The sequence below is a fragment of the Mercurialis annua genome, linkage group LG3 (assembly GCF_937616625.2).
Source record: "Mercurialis annua linkage group LG3, ddMerAnnu1.2, whole genome shotgun sequence".
NCBI classification, from domain to species: domain Eukaryota; kingdom Viridiplantae; phylum Streptophyta; class Magnoliopsida; order Malpighiales; family Euphorbiaceae; genus Mercurialis; species Mercurialis annua.
The window spans coordinates 57,350,811-57,373,509 of NC_065572.1; the positions used below are offsets into that span (position 1 = coordinate 57,350,811).

Sequence of the window (22,699 nt, forward strand, 5' to 3'; positions counted from 1 at the left end):
TAAAAACGGTGCTTCATGCTTCCCGATCTTTTTAACATTTTATAATGTATTTTTATTTTTCGGTGTTGATTTAGTATATAATTTGTAATTTTATATATTGTGGAAAATGAGAATGTGTAATAAAACGCCAAATTTAAAAAGGATGGGATGCGTCATGCAAAGTTTTAAGAGTGAAGGTTCAAAAAACCCCCTGTACTTGGCACGAAGGATCAAATAAGCCCAACCTCGCGAAAGTGGATCAAACTACCCCAGAAGTATGCAAAAACGTATCAAATACCCCCTTCCCCACTCTCACCCTAGAAAGTGAACACACTCTCCGGTTTTAAATGAATTTAGGTGGTTTGAGAGGGTTAAAAGGTTAAAATAATCCTTAATATCTATATCATTCACAAAATAAACATTTAATTTACTTTTATAACAATTACATTTTAATAATTTAATAATCAAATTCATTTTAAAATAAAAACTGAAGGATCTTTTTATCCTTTTTTCAACTATCAACTTCTTCTTCTCCAATCAGCCACTGATTCCGCCGCCGCCGCCGCAACTCTGCCGCCGCCGCAATTCCACTGTTGACGAACCGCATCTTGCTCGTCTGAGACGAGCAAGGATCTGTTCGTCTGAGACGAGCAGATCTGTGCTCGTCTCAGACGAGCATATCTGTGCTCGTCTCAGACGAGCGGCAATCTGCTCGTCTGAGACGAGCTGATCTGTGCTCGTTTGAGACGAGCGGCGATCTGCTCGTCTCAGACGAGCAAGGATCTGCTCTTCTCCGCCGCCGTCGCCGCTATTCCGCCGCCGCTATGTCACCGGAGATTGATTGTGGAAGAAGATGAATTAGGAGAGTAATTAAGTTTAATTAGGAAAAAGAATAGAAAAGGTTCTTAATTTTATATTAATTAAACTATAATTAAATATGATTAATTAGGGTTAATATTTAAAATTAAGTTATTCCACTCTCTTTTTTGGTCAAAAGGGTGAAACCGATCCGGTTTTGCATAGTTGTGGGGTGAATTGATCCGGTTTTGCGAGGTTGGACTTATTTGATCTTTCGTGTCAAGTACAGGGGGTAAATTGAACCTTCACTCAAAGTTTTAAACAATGTACTTATATCGCTACAATAGCAAAAAGTCATGATTTAATATGCAAATAATTTAAAATTACGAACCAAAATAAATCACAGATAAAACTAAAAAAAATCCATAATTAAAGAAAAATATAACAAAACAACTCTTAAGATCACAAATCGAGTTTTGAAAACCTAAATGATAGAATTTAACTGTAAAATATCAAACAACACGGCCGAAACTGGTGAGCCCGATGTTTGCATTAAAATGAATCCTCGAAACATTTAAAATCGCTCAGCCCGACAATCGCCATATTTAATTACGGATCTGCCATTAATTTCCCATTTGTCATGCACAAGGTATGCTTTCCACATCACAATTATAGCTTGAGGATTCTCTAAAATAAATAAAACTTAACCGATCAAGCTAGTTTTTGTCTTTGCCATAGTAATACTGGCGAAAAACGCAGGAGAAATCCTTCGCTTCATTGCCGCCCTCGCAGATATCAGTGAATCTGCAACAGAACAACTTGTGTATCAGCGTGGCGTACATTCGCTATCACTTGGATTAAAACATGAACTATTTTAGAACTATTTTAAGAGTTTCCTTTTTTGTTTTTGTGCTACTTAATTCGCAGAGGTTTTGACCATTGCATTGAAGCTTGGAAAGTGAACAAAAATCAAAATGCCAGAAATCCTGGAAGATGCGTACAGAAGAATCGTCACCTGGTTCATCAAGGGTAGTTTAAGCAGCAAAAGCACTTACATCTCTAATGCTTGGGATGTTAGAGGGCATTTAAAATCGACTGCTTTAGCAGAAGCTGCCGCAAGAATCAAGTCTTTAGCCTGCATCAGATAAGTCACATACATAGATGAAACCCATCGCCTGTCACAGTCACAGAGGTACTTACAACAATGTGCTCCTAATTCCGAAGATCAATCAATAAATTTCTCTTTTACTGGTGAGATTACTATATGCGTCTTCATTTGCATTTTATCGACAAACGTTTTGGCATTTGTATGAGTTTTGTATTAATTTTATTTCTCAAGCTCCAAAAACTAGGCTGATCATCATTGCTTTAAATTCATATAAATGTTAGCAAAAGTAGGCTGAAATTAAGTACCATAAGCTTTGATGAAAATCCACCAGCATAATTCCTCGAGGCCGGCACCCCTTCCATCACTCCAGGAACTGGGTTATAACTATCACTGCCATGTCAAAAAACTTATTAGCACTTGAAAAACACAAAAAACGTTAAACATCAGGAGATTTCATAATAGGAAAAAATGATCACTTTGCCAATCTATATCACTGAAAACTTTCATCAGCAAGTTCAACTTGCTTTTGGATGGAACCTTCGTCGTAAAGCTTAGAAGGTGATCCTCCAAATTATATCTTAAAAACTGCACTAGTACAAACATGAAACTTGAATTCAACGCCTACTGATTTACCTCGTATTCAAATATTTAATTAAATAAATGGGGTTGATAGAATTGGAGATCTAAATTTTTAAACATAGAGGCTGTCATATAATATCAAATAACCAATCATCTCAAAAATTCAAGCTATTAGGTGAAACTATAACTATGACTTTATTGCCCTTAAAATAATAGGTATAAAAAAAATTTACACATCTATATTAGAAATGAAGGTCCTCTAGCATGAAGTTGTGTTGAACATAATTTGTGGTTGGTTTTAGAGGCTCGCTTCTTTAAGGGAGTAGGAAAGAAAAGGATACCTACTCCAACATCGAGCACTCGAGGAGTTGAAAACCTTTGTTAGAGTTTCAGCATCAATACCAAGCGACTGACCAAGAGCAAGGGCTTCTGATACCCCAAGCATGCTCACAGCCATTGCCAAATTGTTACAAATTTTTGCTGCCTAGAAGAAAAACAGCAAAGATATTCAAATTTTTAAGTATGAATCGTAAAAGAACCTGAAAGGAGAGGCTAAAACTGGTCATTCTTTTTCTAGAAAAACGAAATGATTTTTTTACAGTGAACTGGTGTTGTAGTAGCATACAGCTACGAACCTTTTTAACAAAGGAATGGAGGAAATACTTTGGAAAGCATAAAATATTCTTTCAATGGCTATCCTTTCTTTACCAAATTACAAAATCTGCAGCACATCAAAGATATACCAGAAAAGAAAACATATAACAAACTCAAAATTCTGGTAGGGCTGCATCAGTTTTAATTTCAAATTGCAATTGGCAAGAAATATAAGATTAATTCAAGCTCAAATATTTCAAGTTTAATGAAAACTTACTGAACCTGTTCCAGCTCCACCACAATAAATAGTATTTTTGCCCATCGACAGAAACAAGGGTTTCGCGGCTAGATAAGCATCCTCAGAGCCACCAACCTGAATTAATTATCATCTTATGTTTATGGAAAGAATATTATGAGATTTACAACTAATTTATCAGTTCATGCAAATGTTTTTCGTCCATGAACTCCATTGTCAAAATGAAAATAGAGATCATAATGCATGGTAGCTCAAGTAAAAGTGTTAAAAAGACCTCTTAACAAATCAATGGAAAGGGAACTTACTGTCTTGAAAGAATAGATAATTAGTGGAAGATATATAATTTGAATCAATTGAACTAAACCTTAATCTTAAAGTTGGAGTCAACTATATATACACCTCCGTTGCGTATTTTTCACACTGATATCTTTCATTAAGTTGTATAAAAGTTAGATAACTTTGAAAAACTTCTGCGCTGATCATTTCATTCCAAATCTTAGACTGTTTTGGTCTTGGTATGGATCCAACTTTTACTCCTTTCTCTAAAAAAAGTCATTTTTTGTCTGATAAAATAGGTGAAACCGCTTTGTTTATTGCTTTCTTGGAACTTAATTTGGAAGTAGGATTACATGATAGCCCAAATTCCTTTAAAAAATTTATGAAATGAAGATGGAACTTAGATACTTGGGACACATAGTAGACAGGCTGCCATGGGTTGTGATTGACTCAAAGATAACCGAGGAATAACCAAAAAAAAAATCCTAACAGGACTTAACTCTACAGCCTACATCCAAATTTGATTGCTAATCTACATGATCACAAGCATCTTACAAAAAGAGAACATGGACCTATATACTGAACCAGGATGACATCCCCTGCAACCGATACAGTGATGTGAGTAAATGATACTTCGTTTAGAAGTCAGAGGTGAAGCCTTACCATAAAAGTAAGAGAACCAGCTTCTGCAGCAAGAACACCTCCAGAAACAGGAGCATCCAATATGAAAGGCTTCTCCCAGTTACCTGCATAGCATCACCCTGATTCACTGTTAACCACAACCTGAAATCTCACCATGTTCAGAAACTATCACCGGTTCTACTGGTAGAGGAAGTAGGGTAATATCGTTATCCCGCTTGTTATGTCATTCATTCCTAAGTCGGGATAAGAATGAAAAGCATCATCTATTCTTTATCAAATGTTCTGAATCTATAATTTCAGGGACAAACTTCAGGGATATAAAGTAGGAAAGTCATCTTGGAATATTTCACTTTACTACATCTCTAGACTATATATCGCAAGTAACTTTTCTGTTCTGACATAGCTTCAACATTTGATAGGCTCATCGGAACTCTATTTATCACTGCCGACTAAGTTAGCATTGTAGCTATAGTTCAAAAAGTTTAACAGGTAATATCTCTTGTGAAAATATGAATACCATCACGTTCTTTCTTCTATTAACATATTCACTTGCTTCTCATCCACCATTATAAGTAGCATCCAATGAATTTCCCTCTAACATTAAAATAACAAATGCATGGACCTGGAACAGGAATTGCTCTTACATTCAAAAGTAAGAAGTTCTAGAGAATTGTTCTAGGATGCAATGTCCAATGGTCACTACTAAGTAGTAAGTGTACAACAAGCCATACACCAAGTCCAAGGATTTAAATTAGATTTGGCATGAACATGAAATATTAGAAAGTTACATCTAAGAACATTCCAACATGCAAATCTTCCATGTTAATATCTGACCCTGAATTTTTTCACCTTTGATGTTATGACCAGCTGTTTTATTTCAGCTGTAATAACACAGTTCCTATTTTGTTAGCTAAAATCTAGACTCTTAAGTAGGAAGTATTTTATTTCTATTATTTAGGAAGTATTATTTATACTTATTAGGAATCCTTCTTAAGTAGGAATTCTTTTCCTTTTGTAGTTTTAATTCTCCTCTATTTATAGGAGAAGATTATATTCAATAAAGTAATGAATAATTCAGTCAAAAATAAAGAAAAGGAGAGTTGGTGATCTCTTGAACAAATCACCATTAACATCTCAAAAATAGGTTTATCGAAGAACAGGAAAAACAAGGGAAATCGACGAGATTTTCCGAGTAGTAGACCTGTGACGAGATCCTATTTGCGGGACCATATCAACTTGGTATCAGAGCAGATCGTCATGGGTGAAAATAACCAATTGACTGCTAGGATGCAAGAGTTAGAACACAAAGTTTCAGAAACACAACAAGATGTGCGCGATATCAAAGAGAGCATTAAGGAGCTTCAAAAATTAATAGAATTTCAGGTCAGTAACAAGGCTAAAGGAATAGAAGCAACAGCGGCTACTAGTAACAATAATACAAGCGCTTCTATGCAACATGAGGACCGAGTCACACGATTTGCAGCTACAGGGAACAATTATGTTCCAAGATATACCAAACTGGAATTCCCCTCATATAATGGGACTGGAGATCCTCTAGGCTGGCTGTATCGGTGTGAACAGTTTTTTAATAATCAAAGGACAGAAGAAAGGGAGAAGGTAGGGCTGGCAGCATTCCACATGACGGACGAAGCACAACTATGGTACTATCGGGTCGAGCAAGAAGAACCAGCACTTACATGGGTTGAATTTAAAGATTATTGTTCGCTGCGTTTTGGGCCTCCTATGAGCAGCAATCCATTAGGCGAATTGGTTAACCTAAAACAAACGGGAACAGTGGAGGATTATCAACGTCAATTTCAGACCTTGTTGGCTAGAGCTGCTTCTGTTCATTCAGGGCAACAAGTTGATTTGTTTACTGCAGGACTAACTGAAACTTTACGGATGGATGTGGAAATGCAATCTCCTCCAAATTTGGTCACTGCAATGAACCTAGCACGCGCTTTTGAGAGAAAGATGCAGCTGAATCGGGGGGGATTCAGTGTAGGGCGACCACCAACCTTGACCAGCTCGAAACAGTTAGGAGCAGCCCCTACTCTTGCAAGCAGCCAAGAACAGAAAATACAAGGCAACAATTCTGAATCAGCTTCCAACTTAGGAAGTGAGATTGTTACACCACCAATTAAGCTTTTGAGCAAAGCTGAGATGTCAGAGCGAAGGGCAAGAGGGCAATGTTTTAACTGTGACGCACTCTATTCTCCAGGACATAAATGCAAGAGACTTTTTTGCCTTTTGTTATACGATCCTGAGGAAGAGGGAACCTTCCTATCTGAATGCTAGATTGGTTCGAGCTTGAGGACAAGCTCTTAGTCGAAGAAGGGAGTAATGTTATGACCAGCTGTTTTATTACAGCTGTAATAACACAGTTCCTATTTTGTTAGCTAAAATCTAGACTCTTAAGTAGGAAGTATTTTATTTCTATTATTTAGGAAGTATTATTTATACTTATTAGGAATCCTTCTTAAGTAGGAATTCTTTTCCTTTTGTAGTTTTAATTCTCCTCTATTTATAGGAGAAGATTATATTCAATAAAGTAATGAATATTTCAGTCAAAAATAAAGAAAAGGAGAGTTGGTGATCTCTTGAACAAATCACCATTAACATCTCAAAAATAGGTTTATCGAAGAACAGGAAAAACAAGGGAAATCGACGAGATTTTCCGAGTAGTAGACCTGTGACGAGATCCTATTTGCGGGACCATATCATTTGACCCCTGAAAAAAGGTTCATAGCTTGTGTGTGACGGTGAGATAGACAGAGCAGTGCAAGGGTGTGCATAAATCAAACCTACAGTAGATGACTAGTCAATGCAATCAAAACATAATAAAATTCTCATTGTATTGAACAAAATTCTGCAATAATCACGCATATCTGGAAATGATTGTTGCTCGAACTTTTATTAAGAGAACAAATTGATTAGTGCATCAATCGAAGAATTCATACCTGTCTCTTCTTCTAAATTAAAGTTAGATATAGCTGCAGAAAGTTTCCTTGATGTTTCAGGATCAATGGTGGAAGAATTTATCAACAGCCTTGGTCTTATAAGACTCCCACCATGAAGTAAACCGTTTGGTCCGGTGTAGACATCCAAAACCTACAAAATTTAGATTGGTATATTCACACTGGGAACAAGGTAGAATTATAAGAATAGAGAAAAGAAGGAAGAACCTAGGAATTTAATTTAAAACCCATGGTAAAACAGAAGTATAAAATTCTTGTGACTTGCGATACAGAGTATTTCATATTTACCCCAGAAAATGCTTGATAACATGGTAAACAATGAAACTATTCCTCAATGACATGAGAAAAAACATAAATCGTGAAGATTAACTAAATGGAAGATGAAATCACAACGTACTCACATGAGATGTTGAGGGCAACATTGTAATTACAACATCACTTGTTTCTGCAACTTCGAATGGCGTTTCTTTAGCTGAAACTCCCATGTCAGTAAACATCTTTATGACATTAAAATTTCTGAAAAAAAATCAAAAGTGCTCAAAATGTCAAGTACACATGGGGACACTTGTATATCCGCAAAGTAAGCCACACAATGAAAACCATAATGCTGAAAGAAGCGTTCGCACATCTGATTACAAATTAACTTGCCAAAAGATTATGAACTCAACATAGTATGCACATAACTTCGTCGGAAATTAAATAAACTTTACGAAAGCTAGAGTAAGAAAATAGCAAGTAAAAGGCTCTTGTCATACATGTCATGAATAGCCACGTTGTATCCAGCCTTAATAAGATTTTGTGCCATCCTAGATCCCATATTTCCCAGCCCAATGAATCCAACATTCTGTAATGCACAGAGCATATTTAAGTGCAACAATTTGAAGGAATTTGCAAGAAAGTATTAAAAGCACCATGGCAATAAAAGTAAACATCAACATTTAGAACTTCAACCGCAAAAAGATCAGAAAACTGCCAGTGGCTGGATAAATTTCGAGCCTTGGAAATAAAAATAGCAGCCATACTGCAAAAACTCAATGGCCAGACTGCTTGCTTACTGCAAATAATCTTGGAATTGCAAACATATCTAATACTGCAAATAAAAAACATATGGGCCTACACTATGAATTTCAATTTTATCAGAAATGATGAATTAAACAATCAGCAAGTCTCCTGCAAGCTGAAGGGCCCTAGTAGTAGTCAAAAAACAGTATTAAAAAGATGTCATCTTTGTGTGATTGTAAGGCTAAAATCACAACAATTCACTAGTTTAAACAAAAGGGTATTCAAAAAAGAGATTAAAATTGAAAAGGGTTACCTGAAACTGGGAAGAGAAAGCAGTAGGTGGTGGTGATGGAATAGTAGAGAAGTGGCGCGTGGTTTTCACTGCAGAAAGTAGTGATCTTACTCTGTAATACATGGCCATTGCTAAAACTCAAATAAGAAAACAAATTAAAAGACTTGTGTTTATGTAATGGATGAGTACATGCACTTGTCTTGTTTCTGCATGATTTGATAACTTCTCAAACAAATTAAACTTCATTTTAATTTTAAATTAAATTAACTGAAGTTAAACAAATAGAATTTCAAAAGTTTTATGGAGGTGAAATTTTAAGAGTTTTGCATATTTAAAATGTTTCTAAACTATTGAATATGAATAATTTTATTTAATCAATAAATTAAATTTAATTCTGCTATATTACTAAATTATAAAAATAATTTTATATTAATAATTAAATAATTTAATCTAATGTAAGTTATATAAATGATTTTTAAAAAAAATCAATCAAATACATTTTTTCTTATATTTAATTCCATTATGTTAAATTAATAAATTATATTTGAAATGCTTCTTAATTGAAAACTGCTTGTAGTAAAATAACATTATATAATGAAAAAAATTAATTATGAAATTTTAAAAGCTTTATTATATATTAGCAATTACATGTTATGATATATGAAAAGCTTTTAAATTTATTTATTTAATTAATTTAAATTTTATTGAGTTTAATAGCTGATACAGTTATGAAATTTCAAAGCATTTTATTGATGTTTATTAATTATTGAATTTGAAAAGTTTCTATTAATGAACAATGAACATGAACAATGAACAATGATGATGCAGTGATCAGAACACCTCGACTTGCAATATCAACAAGGAAATAGCTGACATCTGAAGAATGTTGTATCCATTCAAAATGTGTTCATTTTCTTCTTTACATCAATAGCTGATACAATGAACTAACCACCCTAAACTGCTGAATTTAAAGATCCAAAAAACAGGCCTAATAAGATATTAAACCCCAAAAAACAAAACCAAAAACTTCCGAGTTCAACCAAACTAGATTCTGCTACAACCTAAATAGATGAAAGATCTTCATATATGGTTTTGATACCTGGCCTCTCAGACACAGATCTTATGCATCTTAGAGCTAGTCCAAGTACCTCTTTCGTTCCCTTTTCAACTGCCGGAGCCCCCATTTCCGGTACCAGTGCAGGATCAAAGCAATCTGCGCCTCGACCCTCTGTCACCCTTAGCCGCACCCAATCTGTTAAGTCAACTCCTCCTCCTTCCCCGGAAATGACATCACCAGCGCACCTGCCAGTTAAAAGCTCTAGTAATATAACTCCGAAGGCGTAAACATCTGACTTAAAGGAGGGAAGTGGTTTTTTCGAAGCAGCCAATTCTGGTGCGCGATATCCTAAGACACCAGCATCGAGTATTTGTTCAATGGTTCCTGCTTGAGTCATTAGCCGATGGAGGCAGTAATCAGCAACGCGTGCATTGAGATCAGCCCCATCTAGTAATATGTTAGCTGCTTTAAGGTTCCCATGTGGAACAGCGCGATCAAAATGGAGATAGTTCAGGCCACGTGCAACGTCAACAGCTACTTTTAGTCTCTGTGCCCAGGTTAATGGAGGACCTTTCCTTCCTGGTCGATCTGAAAATTTTGATTCATTTCATCAGGAATGAAATTTTAATCAACCAACATACAAGAATCCAATTCATATCAAGAAATGAATAGTAGACATTATGTTTCACGTGCATCTACGTTTAATTTACATTTACAATATTGCAGTATTTGATATAAATGCTAGCTATAAAGTCAGGATCTTACCGTAAAGAAAGCTTGCAAGACTTCCCGGCGAAATGTAATCTGACAAGATAAGCTTCTCATGCTGTGTGGGTCCCCAATAGTATCCTCTCAAGCCAACGACATTTGGATGTCTGATATTTGCAAACTTTTTAGCCTCCTTAGCAAATTCTTTCTTCTGTTTTGCTATCCCTTCTCTCAGCCACTTCACAGTTAAGAACATTCCATTATCCAGTGAGGCCCTATATGACGTCCCATGACTACTCCTCCCCAGGACTTCAGCTGGTGCCCTCGAGAGCTCTTCCGGAGTCAATGTGATTGTATCATCAAGAAAATAAAGCTCACCAACCAATCTATCTGGTGACCTTACGTCCAACCTTGCAAGCGTATCAGCAGTCAATGATTCCCCAGATTCTGGTGACCAGGACATATGACTGTGCTTTGATGGAGAAAATCCAGTTACAGCAGCCATTTTTTCATCAGGACTTATAATCTCAGATGATGATCCTTTTCGTGATGTCACAAGATCCTCTGCTGAAACAACTAAGGCACTGCCACTGCCTGTTCCACTTATACCAGAAGGGTTAGCTGCAGTGTGCCTATGGATGGCTTTACCTGTTATAGGCTCTTGTCGAGATCTCCTTGATATACGGATGTAGAGTACAAAGATAGCGAGCATTAGAAGAAGGATAGCTGCAATCACACATGAGACTATTATCACCACTTTGACAATAGTATTGATTGGTTTCCTCCTAGAACTTTCACCCGGTGAACTGCTTGACCCAGAAGGAGCGCTAGGAAGACTTAATCTTGTATTTCCAGGATAGAAAGAAGAACGAGGGAATTTCCTCAGGTTTTCCGGGACAACCCCTGAAAGATCATTGTACGACACATTAAAGCTTGAAAGGCTGTTGGTCAAATTGTTTGGCATGGGACCTGAGAAATGGTTTTGGGACAAAATTAAGGAGCTCAATGAGGTCATTCCTGCCATGGAAGATGGCAGAGAACCAGATAAATTATTCCCTGCAAGATTGAGCACTTGAAGTCCAGCCAGCGAACCGAATCGATCAGGAAAATACCCATCAAATTGGTTATGAGAAAGATCAATAACTTGAAGATTGGAATCACCATTAGAAGGAGGAGAGAATTCAATAGCACCATTGAGTAAATTATTTCCAAGGTGAAGTACTTGCAAAGTTGGAAAGGTAAGGAAATCAGACAAAAGAGGTCCATCCAACTGATTGGAACTGAGATCTAGGACTTGAAGCTTTGGATATTGAGCAACAGCTTTTGGAAGAGAATTAGTAAAAGAGTTATGAGAGAGGTTAAGATAATTTATACGCAAAAATTGCGGGAGCATTTCTGGAAATGGTCCTTTTAAAAGATTCTGGCTAAGATCAAGATACTCAAGATTCCCCCACTTAGCTATCTTGGTTAGATTTCCTTGAAATTTGTTGTTCGATAGATCAAGCACAGCACAGCTTCCTGTTACCAAAGGAAGTTCACCTGTAAGCCCGTTCGATGAGAGAACAAGGACGCGTAAAGTTGTTGACATTATCATACTTATTGGTCCTGCAAGATGCAAATTAGAGTTTCAGGGACAAAGCAAACTACCATATGGGAGCAAATCAGAGCACAAGTCCATTCAAATACAAATAAGCATATAGCAAGAAGCTAAACAGAAATTATTAAAGAGATACCTGAGAGATTGTTGGCACTCAAATCCAATTCAGTTAAAAGTGATGAATCTCCTTTCAGTAAATCATTGGGAACAGACCCTGAAAACCTGTTATTGCTGAGCCTCAGGACCTGAAGATCATAAGCAAAATCAAATCCAGGCAAGTCTCCAGACAGCTGATTGTAGCTCAAGTCCAAAACCTTCAAGCTTGCAAATAAGCGCACGTCGCTCACCAATGATCCAGTAAGCTGGTTGTGGCTGAGATTCAAGTGCTTAATGCTTTCAGAAATACCCGGCAGTAATTTCTCTGGACTAGAGCTGACCAGCATATTGAAACTCAAATCAACATAACTGACATTAGTAAGAAGAAAAAACTCCCCATCTAGATGCCCATCAAACATATTTCCATGCAAGTCGAGCACTTGTAGACCCGAAATGAGCTCAAAACCCTTTGGAATTCTCTTACTGAACCCATTGAAAGAAACATTCATGTATACCAGATTATTTAGCCTAGTCATTGAAGTTGGCAGTAACCCAGAAAAGGAGTTGCGACTCAAGTCCAAAGACTGGACCGATACAAGTCCAGAAATAGAATCTGGAATTGAGCCAGAAAAGTTATTACCAGCCAACGACAAGTTCTTTAAGCTCCCTAATTTACCAAACCCAGTCGGTAAAGCCGATGAAAACAGATTGTTAGACACATCCAAGAACTCTAGGCTTCTGAAGTCGGCTATATTGTCCGGAAGCTTGCCCGTCAAAAAGTTGTCCGACATGGACAGCTTAACAAGCTTCGTAAGATTAGCAAACATACTCAAATCAGCCTCAGCTGAAAGCCCCAAGTTATCCAAAACAACAGCAGCAACATTTCCACCATTACACACAATACCATTCCAAGAAGACGGGCAGCCATCGAAATCAATAGACTCCTCATTCCATGATTGAAGCACATAACCCGTAGGGTCATGCTTGATACCCTTCTTGAATTCAAGCAATGCTAAAATATCTTGTGAAGGGAGCTGGCCCATAGCAGAAAATAAGTACAAGGATAACACTAAAACCCTAAAAAGCTTCATCTTAACCCTATCAATGACTCCAAACAACCCAAAATGAACACTAAACAAAAGTTACTTCTTTTTATACCTAAAATCCAAGTCAATCTCAAACATACATAGAATATAACAAGACAGAATACTAAAAAAATACCAACTTCAGTACTAGTGAAAAATAAACCCTTCACAGCAACAAAAAGGCTGACCTTTATACTGATTGAGCTTCAAAATATGAGAAAAATAGAGCTTGAAAGAGAGAAACTTTTCATCAACCACGCAAAATGAACCAAATCATTAAATAGCTATAAAAACAAACTGGTCCCCCATGGATATGAAGAGATAAAATGGAAGCAAGATCTTAACTTTGATGAACAATGTAGGCACACTCACCATAAAGACTGCAACTTTGCTGAGTAAAACCAGCCACCCATGTATATTTTTTCTCACAGGCAAAACAGTGAACAGAAGTGGAGTAGTTTAGTACAAAGAACAAACTCATTAACAAGAAGAATACAGTGTAATAAATGGACAGGGACCCATAAATAATTTTACCATTAAAACTTAAAATTACAAAAACCCTCTGTTTTTTTAATAAACTGTCCATTTTAGCATTTGATTAAATCCAAAGACCCTACCATTAGTTTAGTGAGGGATTTTGTTTTGTTTGTCTCTTTATCAGTATTATTACACCTTTTTTATGTCACAGAGGCATGTGAGTGTGTGACACAGTATAAATTTATTAATAAAAAATAATCATAAAGGAATTTTCTTTTTTTATTTCTTTGTAATGGGTTTTGATTTTTAGTGTCGGAAAGTGAAAAGGGGAGCGGGAAATGTGATTTATTTTTGCTAGGGTAAAGTGTAGAGAATTTATTAGGGGAAAAATTAGGGATTTACCCGCCAAAAAAGAGAGAATCTTGGTTTGGTTTTTCTACTTGGTGGACGTCAAATAATTTATTAAATGCAGTTTAATTTGTTGGCATTTTGAGGTTAGTGCCATGTTGGCAAAGGGGGTCCCACCTCTGCCGTTTTGACCAGGTTTGCATGTGGGTCCCACAGGACACTCTCGATTGCAAATTCCAACAAGAGTGAATAGCAAAGGTGAAGTAGGTAGAGAAGTGCTGTGCTGTGGTGGGCTGTATTGTATTGTGTGGGACCTCAGCTGAAGATGATGCCATATGATGAGTGATTGTCTGTATTGTGTTGTGGTTACTGGTTAGGTATATATGGTTATGGTTGGAGGTAGGGCTCTCAATAAGTCGAGTTGAACCGAGCCGAGTTTTGAATATATGTTATTTTCGTCATATGAATGAGGTATTCATGTTCGGTCATATTTGTTTAAATTTTGATTAAAGTGTTCATATTAAATTCATTTAAAAAATATAGAATTTATATTCGGTTGGTGTTTGACTTGTATTTGTTTATTTAGTTGCTAAATGAATAAACTCGCAAACGAACTCGTAAAACTTATTAAGTGAGCTCGTCAGTAAGTATGCTCGTTTATTAGATAAATAAACGAGCACAAACAATTAAATATTTATTTTTAAATCATGACTATATAATTTTGTTAAAAAAGTTGTGTAGTTTTAATAACTAAATTGATAGAATATTTTATATTTGTTTAGCTACGAACTAGTTTGAAAATTCTTAATCGAGCATTTTATGAGTTGGTTCGTGAATTCTTTATCGAACTGTGATTCGAGCTCATTTACGAACTCTTAAGCGAACTTATATATGAGTTTGACAATGAATAATTAAACGAGCTCATATACAAGCTGTTCGTGTACGTAAAACAAACCAAATATCATTGTGTTTATATTTGGCTTGTTTAAATAAACGAAGATAATATCGAAGTTTAGGATACGGACGAACACGAACCGAACTCTTCTTCATTGAAACTCTATTAAATGTCGAGCTTTTATGGATTTTGACAGGTTCTATAGGAATTTATTTCTATTTTAACAAAAATAAAGTTCAACCATAGAAAATGTAAATTTATTAATGAATGGAATTAAGATTAGTATTAAAATTCGGCAGAAGATAACCGGATTTAAAATGTGTCCCCATTTTGCTAGCAAATGTGTATTTTATTAACATAGTATGTGGAGGATGTGTAAGTACGTTCTCCGTTATATGTAGGCCTAATCACTCAAAAATCTCTCACCTTTAAACTTTTTTTCAATTCCACCCCGATGTTGAAAAATTGTCAATTTTACCTACTTTTGAATTTTCCGTTTTCAATTGTACCCCAATATTTTAATTTTTGTTAATTTTTTTACTTAAATGATGAAATCATTCAATTAATTAAGTCTAAACATGAAATTAAATTCTTTTTTATTCAAAAAAGTACAAATAAGTTCTTTATTTTTAAAAACTAACTAAAAACCATAATCAAATTAACACTAATTTAAATTCTTAATTAATTTAATTAAAATTAAATAAATTTTAAAAATATACAATCAATATATGCGAGATATGGAGAATGTTTTAAACAGATTTCCAAATGCAAAAGACGTTAATTTAATTTTTCAGGGTACAATTGAAACACAAAAATACAAAATAGGGTAAAATTGACAAATTTTCAACGTCAGGGTATGATTGAAAAGGGGCTAAAAGATCGGGGGTTTTTAAGACATTAGGCCTTGTATGTAATACATGAGAGAAAAATTGACAATTGTACAACTTAACCATAAATAATTAGAGAAATACGCCTATGATTTTCCATTTAGATAATTATCTTTCCCTTCTTTTTTCTTGCAAAATTAACTTTCATAAATTAGAGATATACGATTAACATTTGATTAAGGTAACAAACATCTTTGATCAAAGATTCCCCTAAAATTGCTCTCAATTTTTAATTCACACAAATCTTTCCTAATTAGAAAAATATTTGATCCCATGAAATTTGTTGATATTCAGAAGTGAAAGCGTCGCCGTTCTTCCCATCAACGACGTCATCTTCTCCATCTCGTCGTCGTTCCTCAGAAGTGAAAGCGTCGCCGTTCTTTCCGCCATCAATAGTGACACCACTAGTGGAGACGACAATTGTTGTGCTTTAATGATCCTCTTGTTTTAGAGAAATCAGTGAATCAAAGTCACACAAATCTCCCAAAGATAATCAAATCGGAATCAGGTAATATTTTTGCTCTTAATTGTGTTTTGAAATTCAATTTTGGAAAAACAGATTTGATCTTTAATGTTTATAGCTGCAATTGGATTATGTTTTTGGAATGATGAACACTGGTTCAATGATGAACACTGTTAAATAACCTAGTTTATTTTCAGTTTTAACAAATTATATTGTTTTAATTTAAATTTTTGTTCAAACAATTCCGTTTAATCTTATTAACTGATTTTAATTGTAGGAATGACAACATTGAAAATACTTACTACAATGGAGTATGAGATGAGAGTTTCAGGTACTCGAATTATAAAATCAAGATAGTGTTTGTCAAAGAGGATACAAATTTTGAACAGTTAAGCAGGATGATATCTAGTATACGGAAAGATACTAGTTGGAATACTAAATTAGAAATCAGATATCAATTTGAGACCTAATCAGTAGCCGTTGGATGTCGAGGATAATGAAAGTGTACAACGCAGCCGATGTGGACAGCAGAGACATAATAAAAAGACTTGTCGCGGTCTACCAAAATAGTTATAGATATGATATAATTCAATTTTTTGGTCCGAGTAGTATGCTATTAGTTGTTGCTTGGTATACCGTTATAACCATTGCTTAATTGTTTAGCGGTTGTTTTATTCAACCATTTTTTGACATATAAAAAATAATAAAAGAAAAATTTAGCAAAACTTTATGTTTGTTTTTAATTAAAAATATATGCGGGGTGTTTATAATTTTTTAACCAATTTGTTAATTAGTTACCCAGTTATCAACCAAACCATTACCATGTATATACTAACTAACAACTTCACCAGTATGTAATAGGTTAAAAAAAATCAAGTACAGTCTAATTCTGATAAAAAAAAGTGATATATATTGTTTGAATCACAATGCAATATAAATTATAAACTAGATTGTATAACAATAAAAAAAAATTACAATAACAAAACACAAAATATTAGAATAACCAAATAGGAACCAACTGTGTATCAAATGTTATCCAAAATAGAAACCAAATATGTACCAAAAACTGGAGTGTACCAACTAGTACCAAAATGTGTTCCACAAACTATCCAAGTGTGTTTGAAACACAAACAAAAATTTCAAAAACATCTAAAGTAACAACTATATTACAATCTATTCAAAGTTTTTCTTCAATCTACCAGTCTTCAATTTTGGTTTTGGTTCAAGCTCCTCGTCGCTGTCAATGTTTATATCAATCTTCATCTGTCCATAATTATTACAAGTTAACCAACGGTTTACCCAATATTAACCATTGGTTAACCAACACCTAAAACATTACATACATAACCGTTTTATTCTCATAAGCATTTCTTCAAACACCAAGAGTGCAGGCTGTGCGGACTAAAAAATCAAACCAGCAGTTGCAAATCAATTTCCACCATAGTCACTGCAAATCAATTTCCATGTTAATTAACAAAATCAAAGAGCGAGAAAAAAATGAAAGGGATCGAGAGAGATTGAATCACCAGAAATCAACAGACATTATCATAAGCATTTTTATTCTCATAAACACACATTAACGTTCTATTCTCATAAACATTTCTATTCTCATAAGCATTTTTTCATCTTATTATTGGTTAACCAACTGAAAACCTGATCATAACAATTACAAATCAAAAACTTCCTTCATCACCAAACAATTTGAATTTGTGACTCACTAACAGCTGCAGCGGTAAACAAAGATCCTCCTTTGGTGTACCAGATTCAAAAACATCTTTAGGTGTCTCCACAGCATCATGGTCTCCGTCATCAGATTTCTTGGATAGCATACTTTCGGTAGCTTCTGAGGATGAAACATCTCCAGCAACATCCTCCTAAAAAAATATAACATGAATTAAAAACAAATAACAAAATAATATTGTACCTATGGTTAACCAGATAGTAACCAATTGATAACCAATAAAATTTGAATAATAGTTAACCAAATAGTTACTAAAGGTTAACCAGACAGTAACTAACATTAACAAAACTTTAACTAAAATTTAATTAACACATATCAAAAATAACTAGTAGAGTAGTTGTGATTCAGAGGTTTACCGTCATATGATCGTGATGATCATTCACACACACAACACTCTTCAAATCAGACAATACACTTAAAACTTCAAAAAACTGCTTCTCAACGTAGGTCTTGAATAACAAAAACTCGCTATACATCTTGGTTTGATCAGATGGGTAACCTTAATAGGAAAATGGTCCGAAGGTTGTATGAAATGATCCCAATGCTACATAAAAATCATTTAAATAGCAAAATAGTAAATACACACAGTCAAATATATTAACTAAAAGAAACAATAAACAACAGCAAAAATTCTTTGCAATTATTACTGAAAACAACACCAAACACCTACTAAACCGAAACAAACACAAACAACAAACTCTATTATAAACTATATAACCGAACCTATCAAAAAATTTAAATACCTTTTTAGGCAAACCCGCATATGAAACAGGCCTATCCATCTTCTTCGGAGGGATATCAAAATCCTCGAAGTCACTGTCGTCATCTTCACGCACAGCCTTTCGACGATTCTTCATTGTCGCCGGAATTGCATTAAACTCAATTTTTCTTTTGCTAGAACTCGGACTAGATGTTGATTTCTTCATTTTTTGAGGGGGTGAATTTTTGGAAGCTGACCTAGTTGACACCATTCCGAATTCAAAATATGAAAAACAACTGAAAATGGGAAGTTTGAAATAAATGGAAACGGATGACTGAATGGAGAAACGGATTGCGCGAATCTCGCAAGAATCTGCACATGCAATATCTCTGATTTTTGGAACCGTAATCTTCAACTTTTGAAAGTATAAAAATTATAATGAAATAGGTTAGAATTCTAATTTGGGGAGAAGAAATAACAAATCTCAATTTTCATACTTAGGGCCGTAAATCTCTAATTATTATGGGCTAAGCTCGTAAATCATCTAAAAAAGTCAATACATGATTCAGTATTTTACTCATTATAACTTTTCAAAGACAAACTGTTTAAATTAAGAAAATAGATTTACCTATTAAATCATCATAAGTAATGATACAAAAATATTCTATGTAAAATAATTGATTCAAATAATAAATAATTTACACTTGAAGGTTTGGCCCAGTTGGCTAAACTCTAATGATATGTGTATGAGGTTGAGAGTTCGACCCTCGACACTCACGGGCAGTGTGCCTATTTAAAAAATGTCTAACATTAACTCCCGCTAACCCCGCTAACAATTAGAGTAGGCTATCTTTGATAAAAAAAAAAAAAAAAATTCGAAAATATTAGGCCTTTTAGTTTTCATTGTTGGCATTGCAGTTAAATGAAATGTTATTTGGAGATATGTAGTGCACATTTTTGGAAGCTACATAAAATACAGAATATTATCAAAATTTTGACAGATTAGCCTAAAGATATAGCTTTCATTTCATGTTCTCAATCAATTCAATTTAAGACCTTAAAAACAAACTTTTGGCTTCTTTTAAGAAAAAATAACCCCAGATTCTTTTTTCACATGCTTGGCATAGGATCTTTGAGGTTTTTAAATTGACTTTAAATTAATTAAATTTTCTATCTTATCAAATTTAACTTTTGGTTTCTTTTTATTTATAATTTTCCTTTCTTATGCAAAAGTTTGTTTTATTTTCCTTTTCCTACTTTTTTCTTTTCTTTTAAATTTTTTAGTGAATTGATTCAGAATAATCTTTCTTGTTGTCAGTTTAAATAAAGCATTCTATTTTGTGGAGAAATAAAAAATAAATAAAGGAAAAAGAATGAATTTCCACAAGTACATCTGTATTATTTTCTTATGCACAAACTCCATCTTTTAAAAAGAATTCATGGAGGAAATGTCCTATGTGTAATTGATTTATTTAGCTCTATCAGATAATTAATAGGTTACAATTTGAATTGAGGAATTTTAGATAGGACTTTATAATTCATAAAATTTATGGATTTAAATAAAATATTTTATTAATGATAAATTTTAATTAGGATCATGGATTTTAAAAATTTAATATCCTTCAAAAAAATTAATTTAATTTTTGATATAGAAAAGGAAAACGTTGAAATTTATATTTTTATACATATGATGGACTGTTGTACTATTTAAAAAAATTCGTATTTTAAAATCATCTATATAAATGGGAAAGAAAAATCCAAAAAATAGCCAATTTTTTCAAAAATATATTCTTTTGAAAAAGTTTTAGTTTAGTGTCTAGAAATTTTTTACTCGTAACCTAAAAGTTTTGCTTTGTATGTTCTATATCAAAAAATGCATCGGATATGTACCTGCAATGTATCTTCCAAATATCAAATATATATTTACGCTGTAATTTTATAATAAAAATAAATGTGTAAAATGTGAAAAGATTTTCATTTTAGATAAAAATTGATTTTTTTATTTAGGGCATCTCGAACCCAAAACTCAAAAATGAGTTTCAATTTACACACTTTTAGAATTTTTACAGTGTTTTTACTCCAATCCATTATCCCATTTTTCACACCAAAAGAATATTCTCTATATATTCTCATTTATATTCAATACGACTACATTTAACCATTTATCATTTTACATCTATATTTATATTTTAACCACATACATCCTCATCTATTAATATATTTTATAATGCATAAATAATATTAAGTAATTTTAATTTTAATGTTTAATATTTATTATGAACTATTATTTAAATTTCCATTCTAGAATTAGTTTTATTGTAATATTTATCTATTCACTTTAATATTTAATGTAGCGTAATTTTTATGTGTAAATAAAATAATATATTGTTTAAATTTTATATATAATTTAAATAAATAAATCTTATTTATTTTATTTTTACCAATAAAAATAATTTGAATTAAATTATTAAAAAATCAATTAGTATTCATTGAAAAGTTGGACCAAAATAAATATTTATAAAGTTAACTATATAAATTGTGATTAAAAAGTAAACATTCAATTAGCTAATAAGTTTGTGTTAATAGTGCATACCAAAAAATGAGTTTTTATATTTATAAATAAAAAATAGGATGAGAAATGAATATGAGGTGGAGTGGAAAAGAGAGAGATCCATATTTAAATTTGAGTATGGATGAAGATAGTCTTAGAGTATATTTTTGAGAATTAAATGATTTATTTTAGTAATTTTTTGCTTTAGCATCTCCAATGCAATGCTAAAATAAAGTGCTAATGCCATAATTTAGCATTTAATTTTAAAATGTATCTCCAATGCAGTGCTATAATTTGTGCTAAATTTAGCATAAATCACGTGCTAAATTTAGCACAGACTATAGCATATGCTTAAATACAACAACCAGTAGCAATTCACTATTAATTACAATTTTACCGCAGTCATTTTTTGCATTTATTATTTTAACCTACTTTTTTTTAATTTTTTTTACTTTTTTTATTTTAAATTTTGTGCTTCTATTTAATTTTACAACATCGATTTGATTTTTTAATAGTAGACCATACATCAATATAATAAAAAAATTAAATAATTTATTTTTATATAATTCATCGATTCTTTTAATTATATCTTTTGAAAAGCTCATTATAAAATTAAAAAAATATTACATACATTTTAGTTTAAAATATTTAATTATTAAAATTATTAAATAATTAGCAATTAATAAAATTAAAAGATAATTATCTTAACAAATAATTATAACATTTCTTTTTAACTTTGTACATTGGAGTAAAATTTGAAATGCTATGCTATCTATAGCATTTTACCACTTTTTCATGCTAAATTTAGCATAAAAAATAGCATCCCATTGGAGATGCTCTTATATAGATTCATCGATTTTATATTAGGTTCCCCATAAATTTGTCGTTGGCAATTGATTTTAAAAACCTTCTATCCAGTGTCAAAATTGGGAGTTTTTATTTATTTGAGTTATTTAGATAGACTACGGGCTTTGCCCAACTTAATTAGTTAATTACGGCTCTAAGTTTGAAAGTTGAGATTTGCCATTCCATCTCTTTTAATTAGATTTTTAACCTTTGTAATGTCAATTTTTATACTTTCAGAATAAGAAAAATACGGTTCCAAAATTCAGAGAGGTTGCATGTCGTGATTCTTGCGGGATTCACACCTACCTTTTCACCATTCAAAATCTGATTACCATTTCTTTCAAACTTCCCATTTCTGTTGCTTTTTCAAAATTTGAATTCAGAATGGTTTTAACTAGACCAGCCTCTAAAAATTCTCCCCGCAAAAAATGAACATATCGACATCTAATCCGAGTTCTAGCAAAAGAAAAATTGATTTTGCTACGGAAATGAAGAATCGTCGAGCTGTTGTTCATGAAAACGATGACAGTGACTTCGACGATTTCGAAATACCTCCTAAGAAGACGGATAGGCCTGTTTCATCTGGAATATTTGTTATAAAGGTATTTTAAATTTTTTAAAAATTTCATTATGGTTTTATAAGTTTTATAGGGAATTTATAGTTTTTTGTTTGTGTTTGTTTCGGTTTAATAGGTGTTTGGTGTTGTTTTCAGTAATAATTGCAAATAATTTTTTCTGTTGTTT

At 33.2% G+C, this 22,699-nt stretch overlaps 3 protein-coding genes across 4 annotated transcripts; all 3 read right to left on the reverse strand.

The window, feature by feature from the left end:
- Positions 1 to 1,184: 1,184 nt before the first annotated feature.
- LOC126674839 (probable 3-hydroxyisobutyrate dehydrogenase, mitochondrial) lies at positions 1,185 to 8,744 on the reverse strand. 2 transcript variants are annotated; one of them, XM_050369362.2, is made up of 10 exons: positions 8,526 to 8,744; positions 7,966 to 8,054; positions 7,612 to 7,726; positions 7,193 to 7,343; positions 4,254 to 4,336; positions 3,336 to 3,431; positions 2,806 to 2,948; positions 2,191 to 2,275; positions 1,833 to 1,912; positions 1,185 to 1,581 (listed from the first exon to the last, which is right to left on the reverse strand). In XM_050369362.2, exons 1-10 carry the CDS (start codon positions 8,631 to 8,633, stop codon positions 1,494 to 1,496), a joined length of 1,038 nt encoding a protein of 345 aa, XP_050225319.1. In that variant the 5' UTR covers positions 8,634 to 8,744; the 3' UTR covers positions 1,185 to 1,493. The 2 variants fall into 2 exon arrangements, with proteins under 2 accessions (XP_050225319.1, XP_050225320.1); XM_050369363.2 differs by having other exon boundaries at positions 1,495 to 1,581; positions 1,793 to 1,912.
- A 630-nt stretch (positions 8,745 to 9,374) lies between these two features.
- On the reverse strand, positions 9,375 to 13,714 carry LOC126673452 (LRR receptor-like serine/threonine-protein kinase GHR1). Its single transcript, XM_050367605.2, has 3 exons — positions 12,003 to 13,714; positions 10,327 to 11,874; positions 9,375 to 10,149 (listed from the first exon to the last, which is right to left on the reverse strand). The coding sequence occupies exons 1-3, from the start codon at positions 13,051 to 13,053 to the stop codon at positions 9,566 to 9,568; spliced, it is 3,183 nt and encodes a 1,060-aa protein (XP_050223562.1). The 5' UTR covers positions 13,054 to 13,714; the 3' UTR covers positions 9,375 to 9,565.
- A 3,433-nt stretch (positions 13,715 to 17,147) lies between these two features.
- LOC126674956 (uncharacterized) lies at positions 17,148 to 19,078 on the reverse strand. The gene is made up of 3 exons (XM_050369511.2): positions 18,602 to 19,078; positions 18,215 to 18,402; positions 17,148 to 17,991 (listed from the first exon to the last, which is right to left on the reverse strand). The coding sequence occupies exons 2-3, from the start codon at positions 18,332 to 18,334 to the stop codon at positions 17,791 to 17,793; spliced, it is 321 nt and encodes a 106-aa protein (XP_050225468.1). The 5' UTR covers positions 18,335 to 18,402; positions 18,602 to 19,078; the 3' UTR covers positions 17,148 to 17,790.
- Positions 19,079 to 22,699: the final 3,621 nt, after the last annotated feature.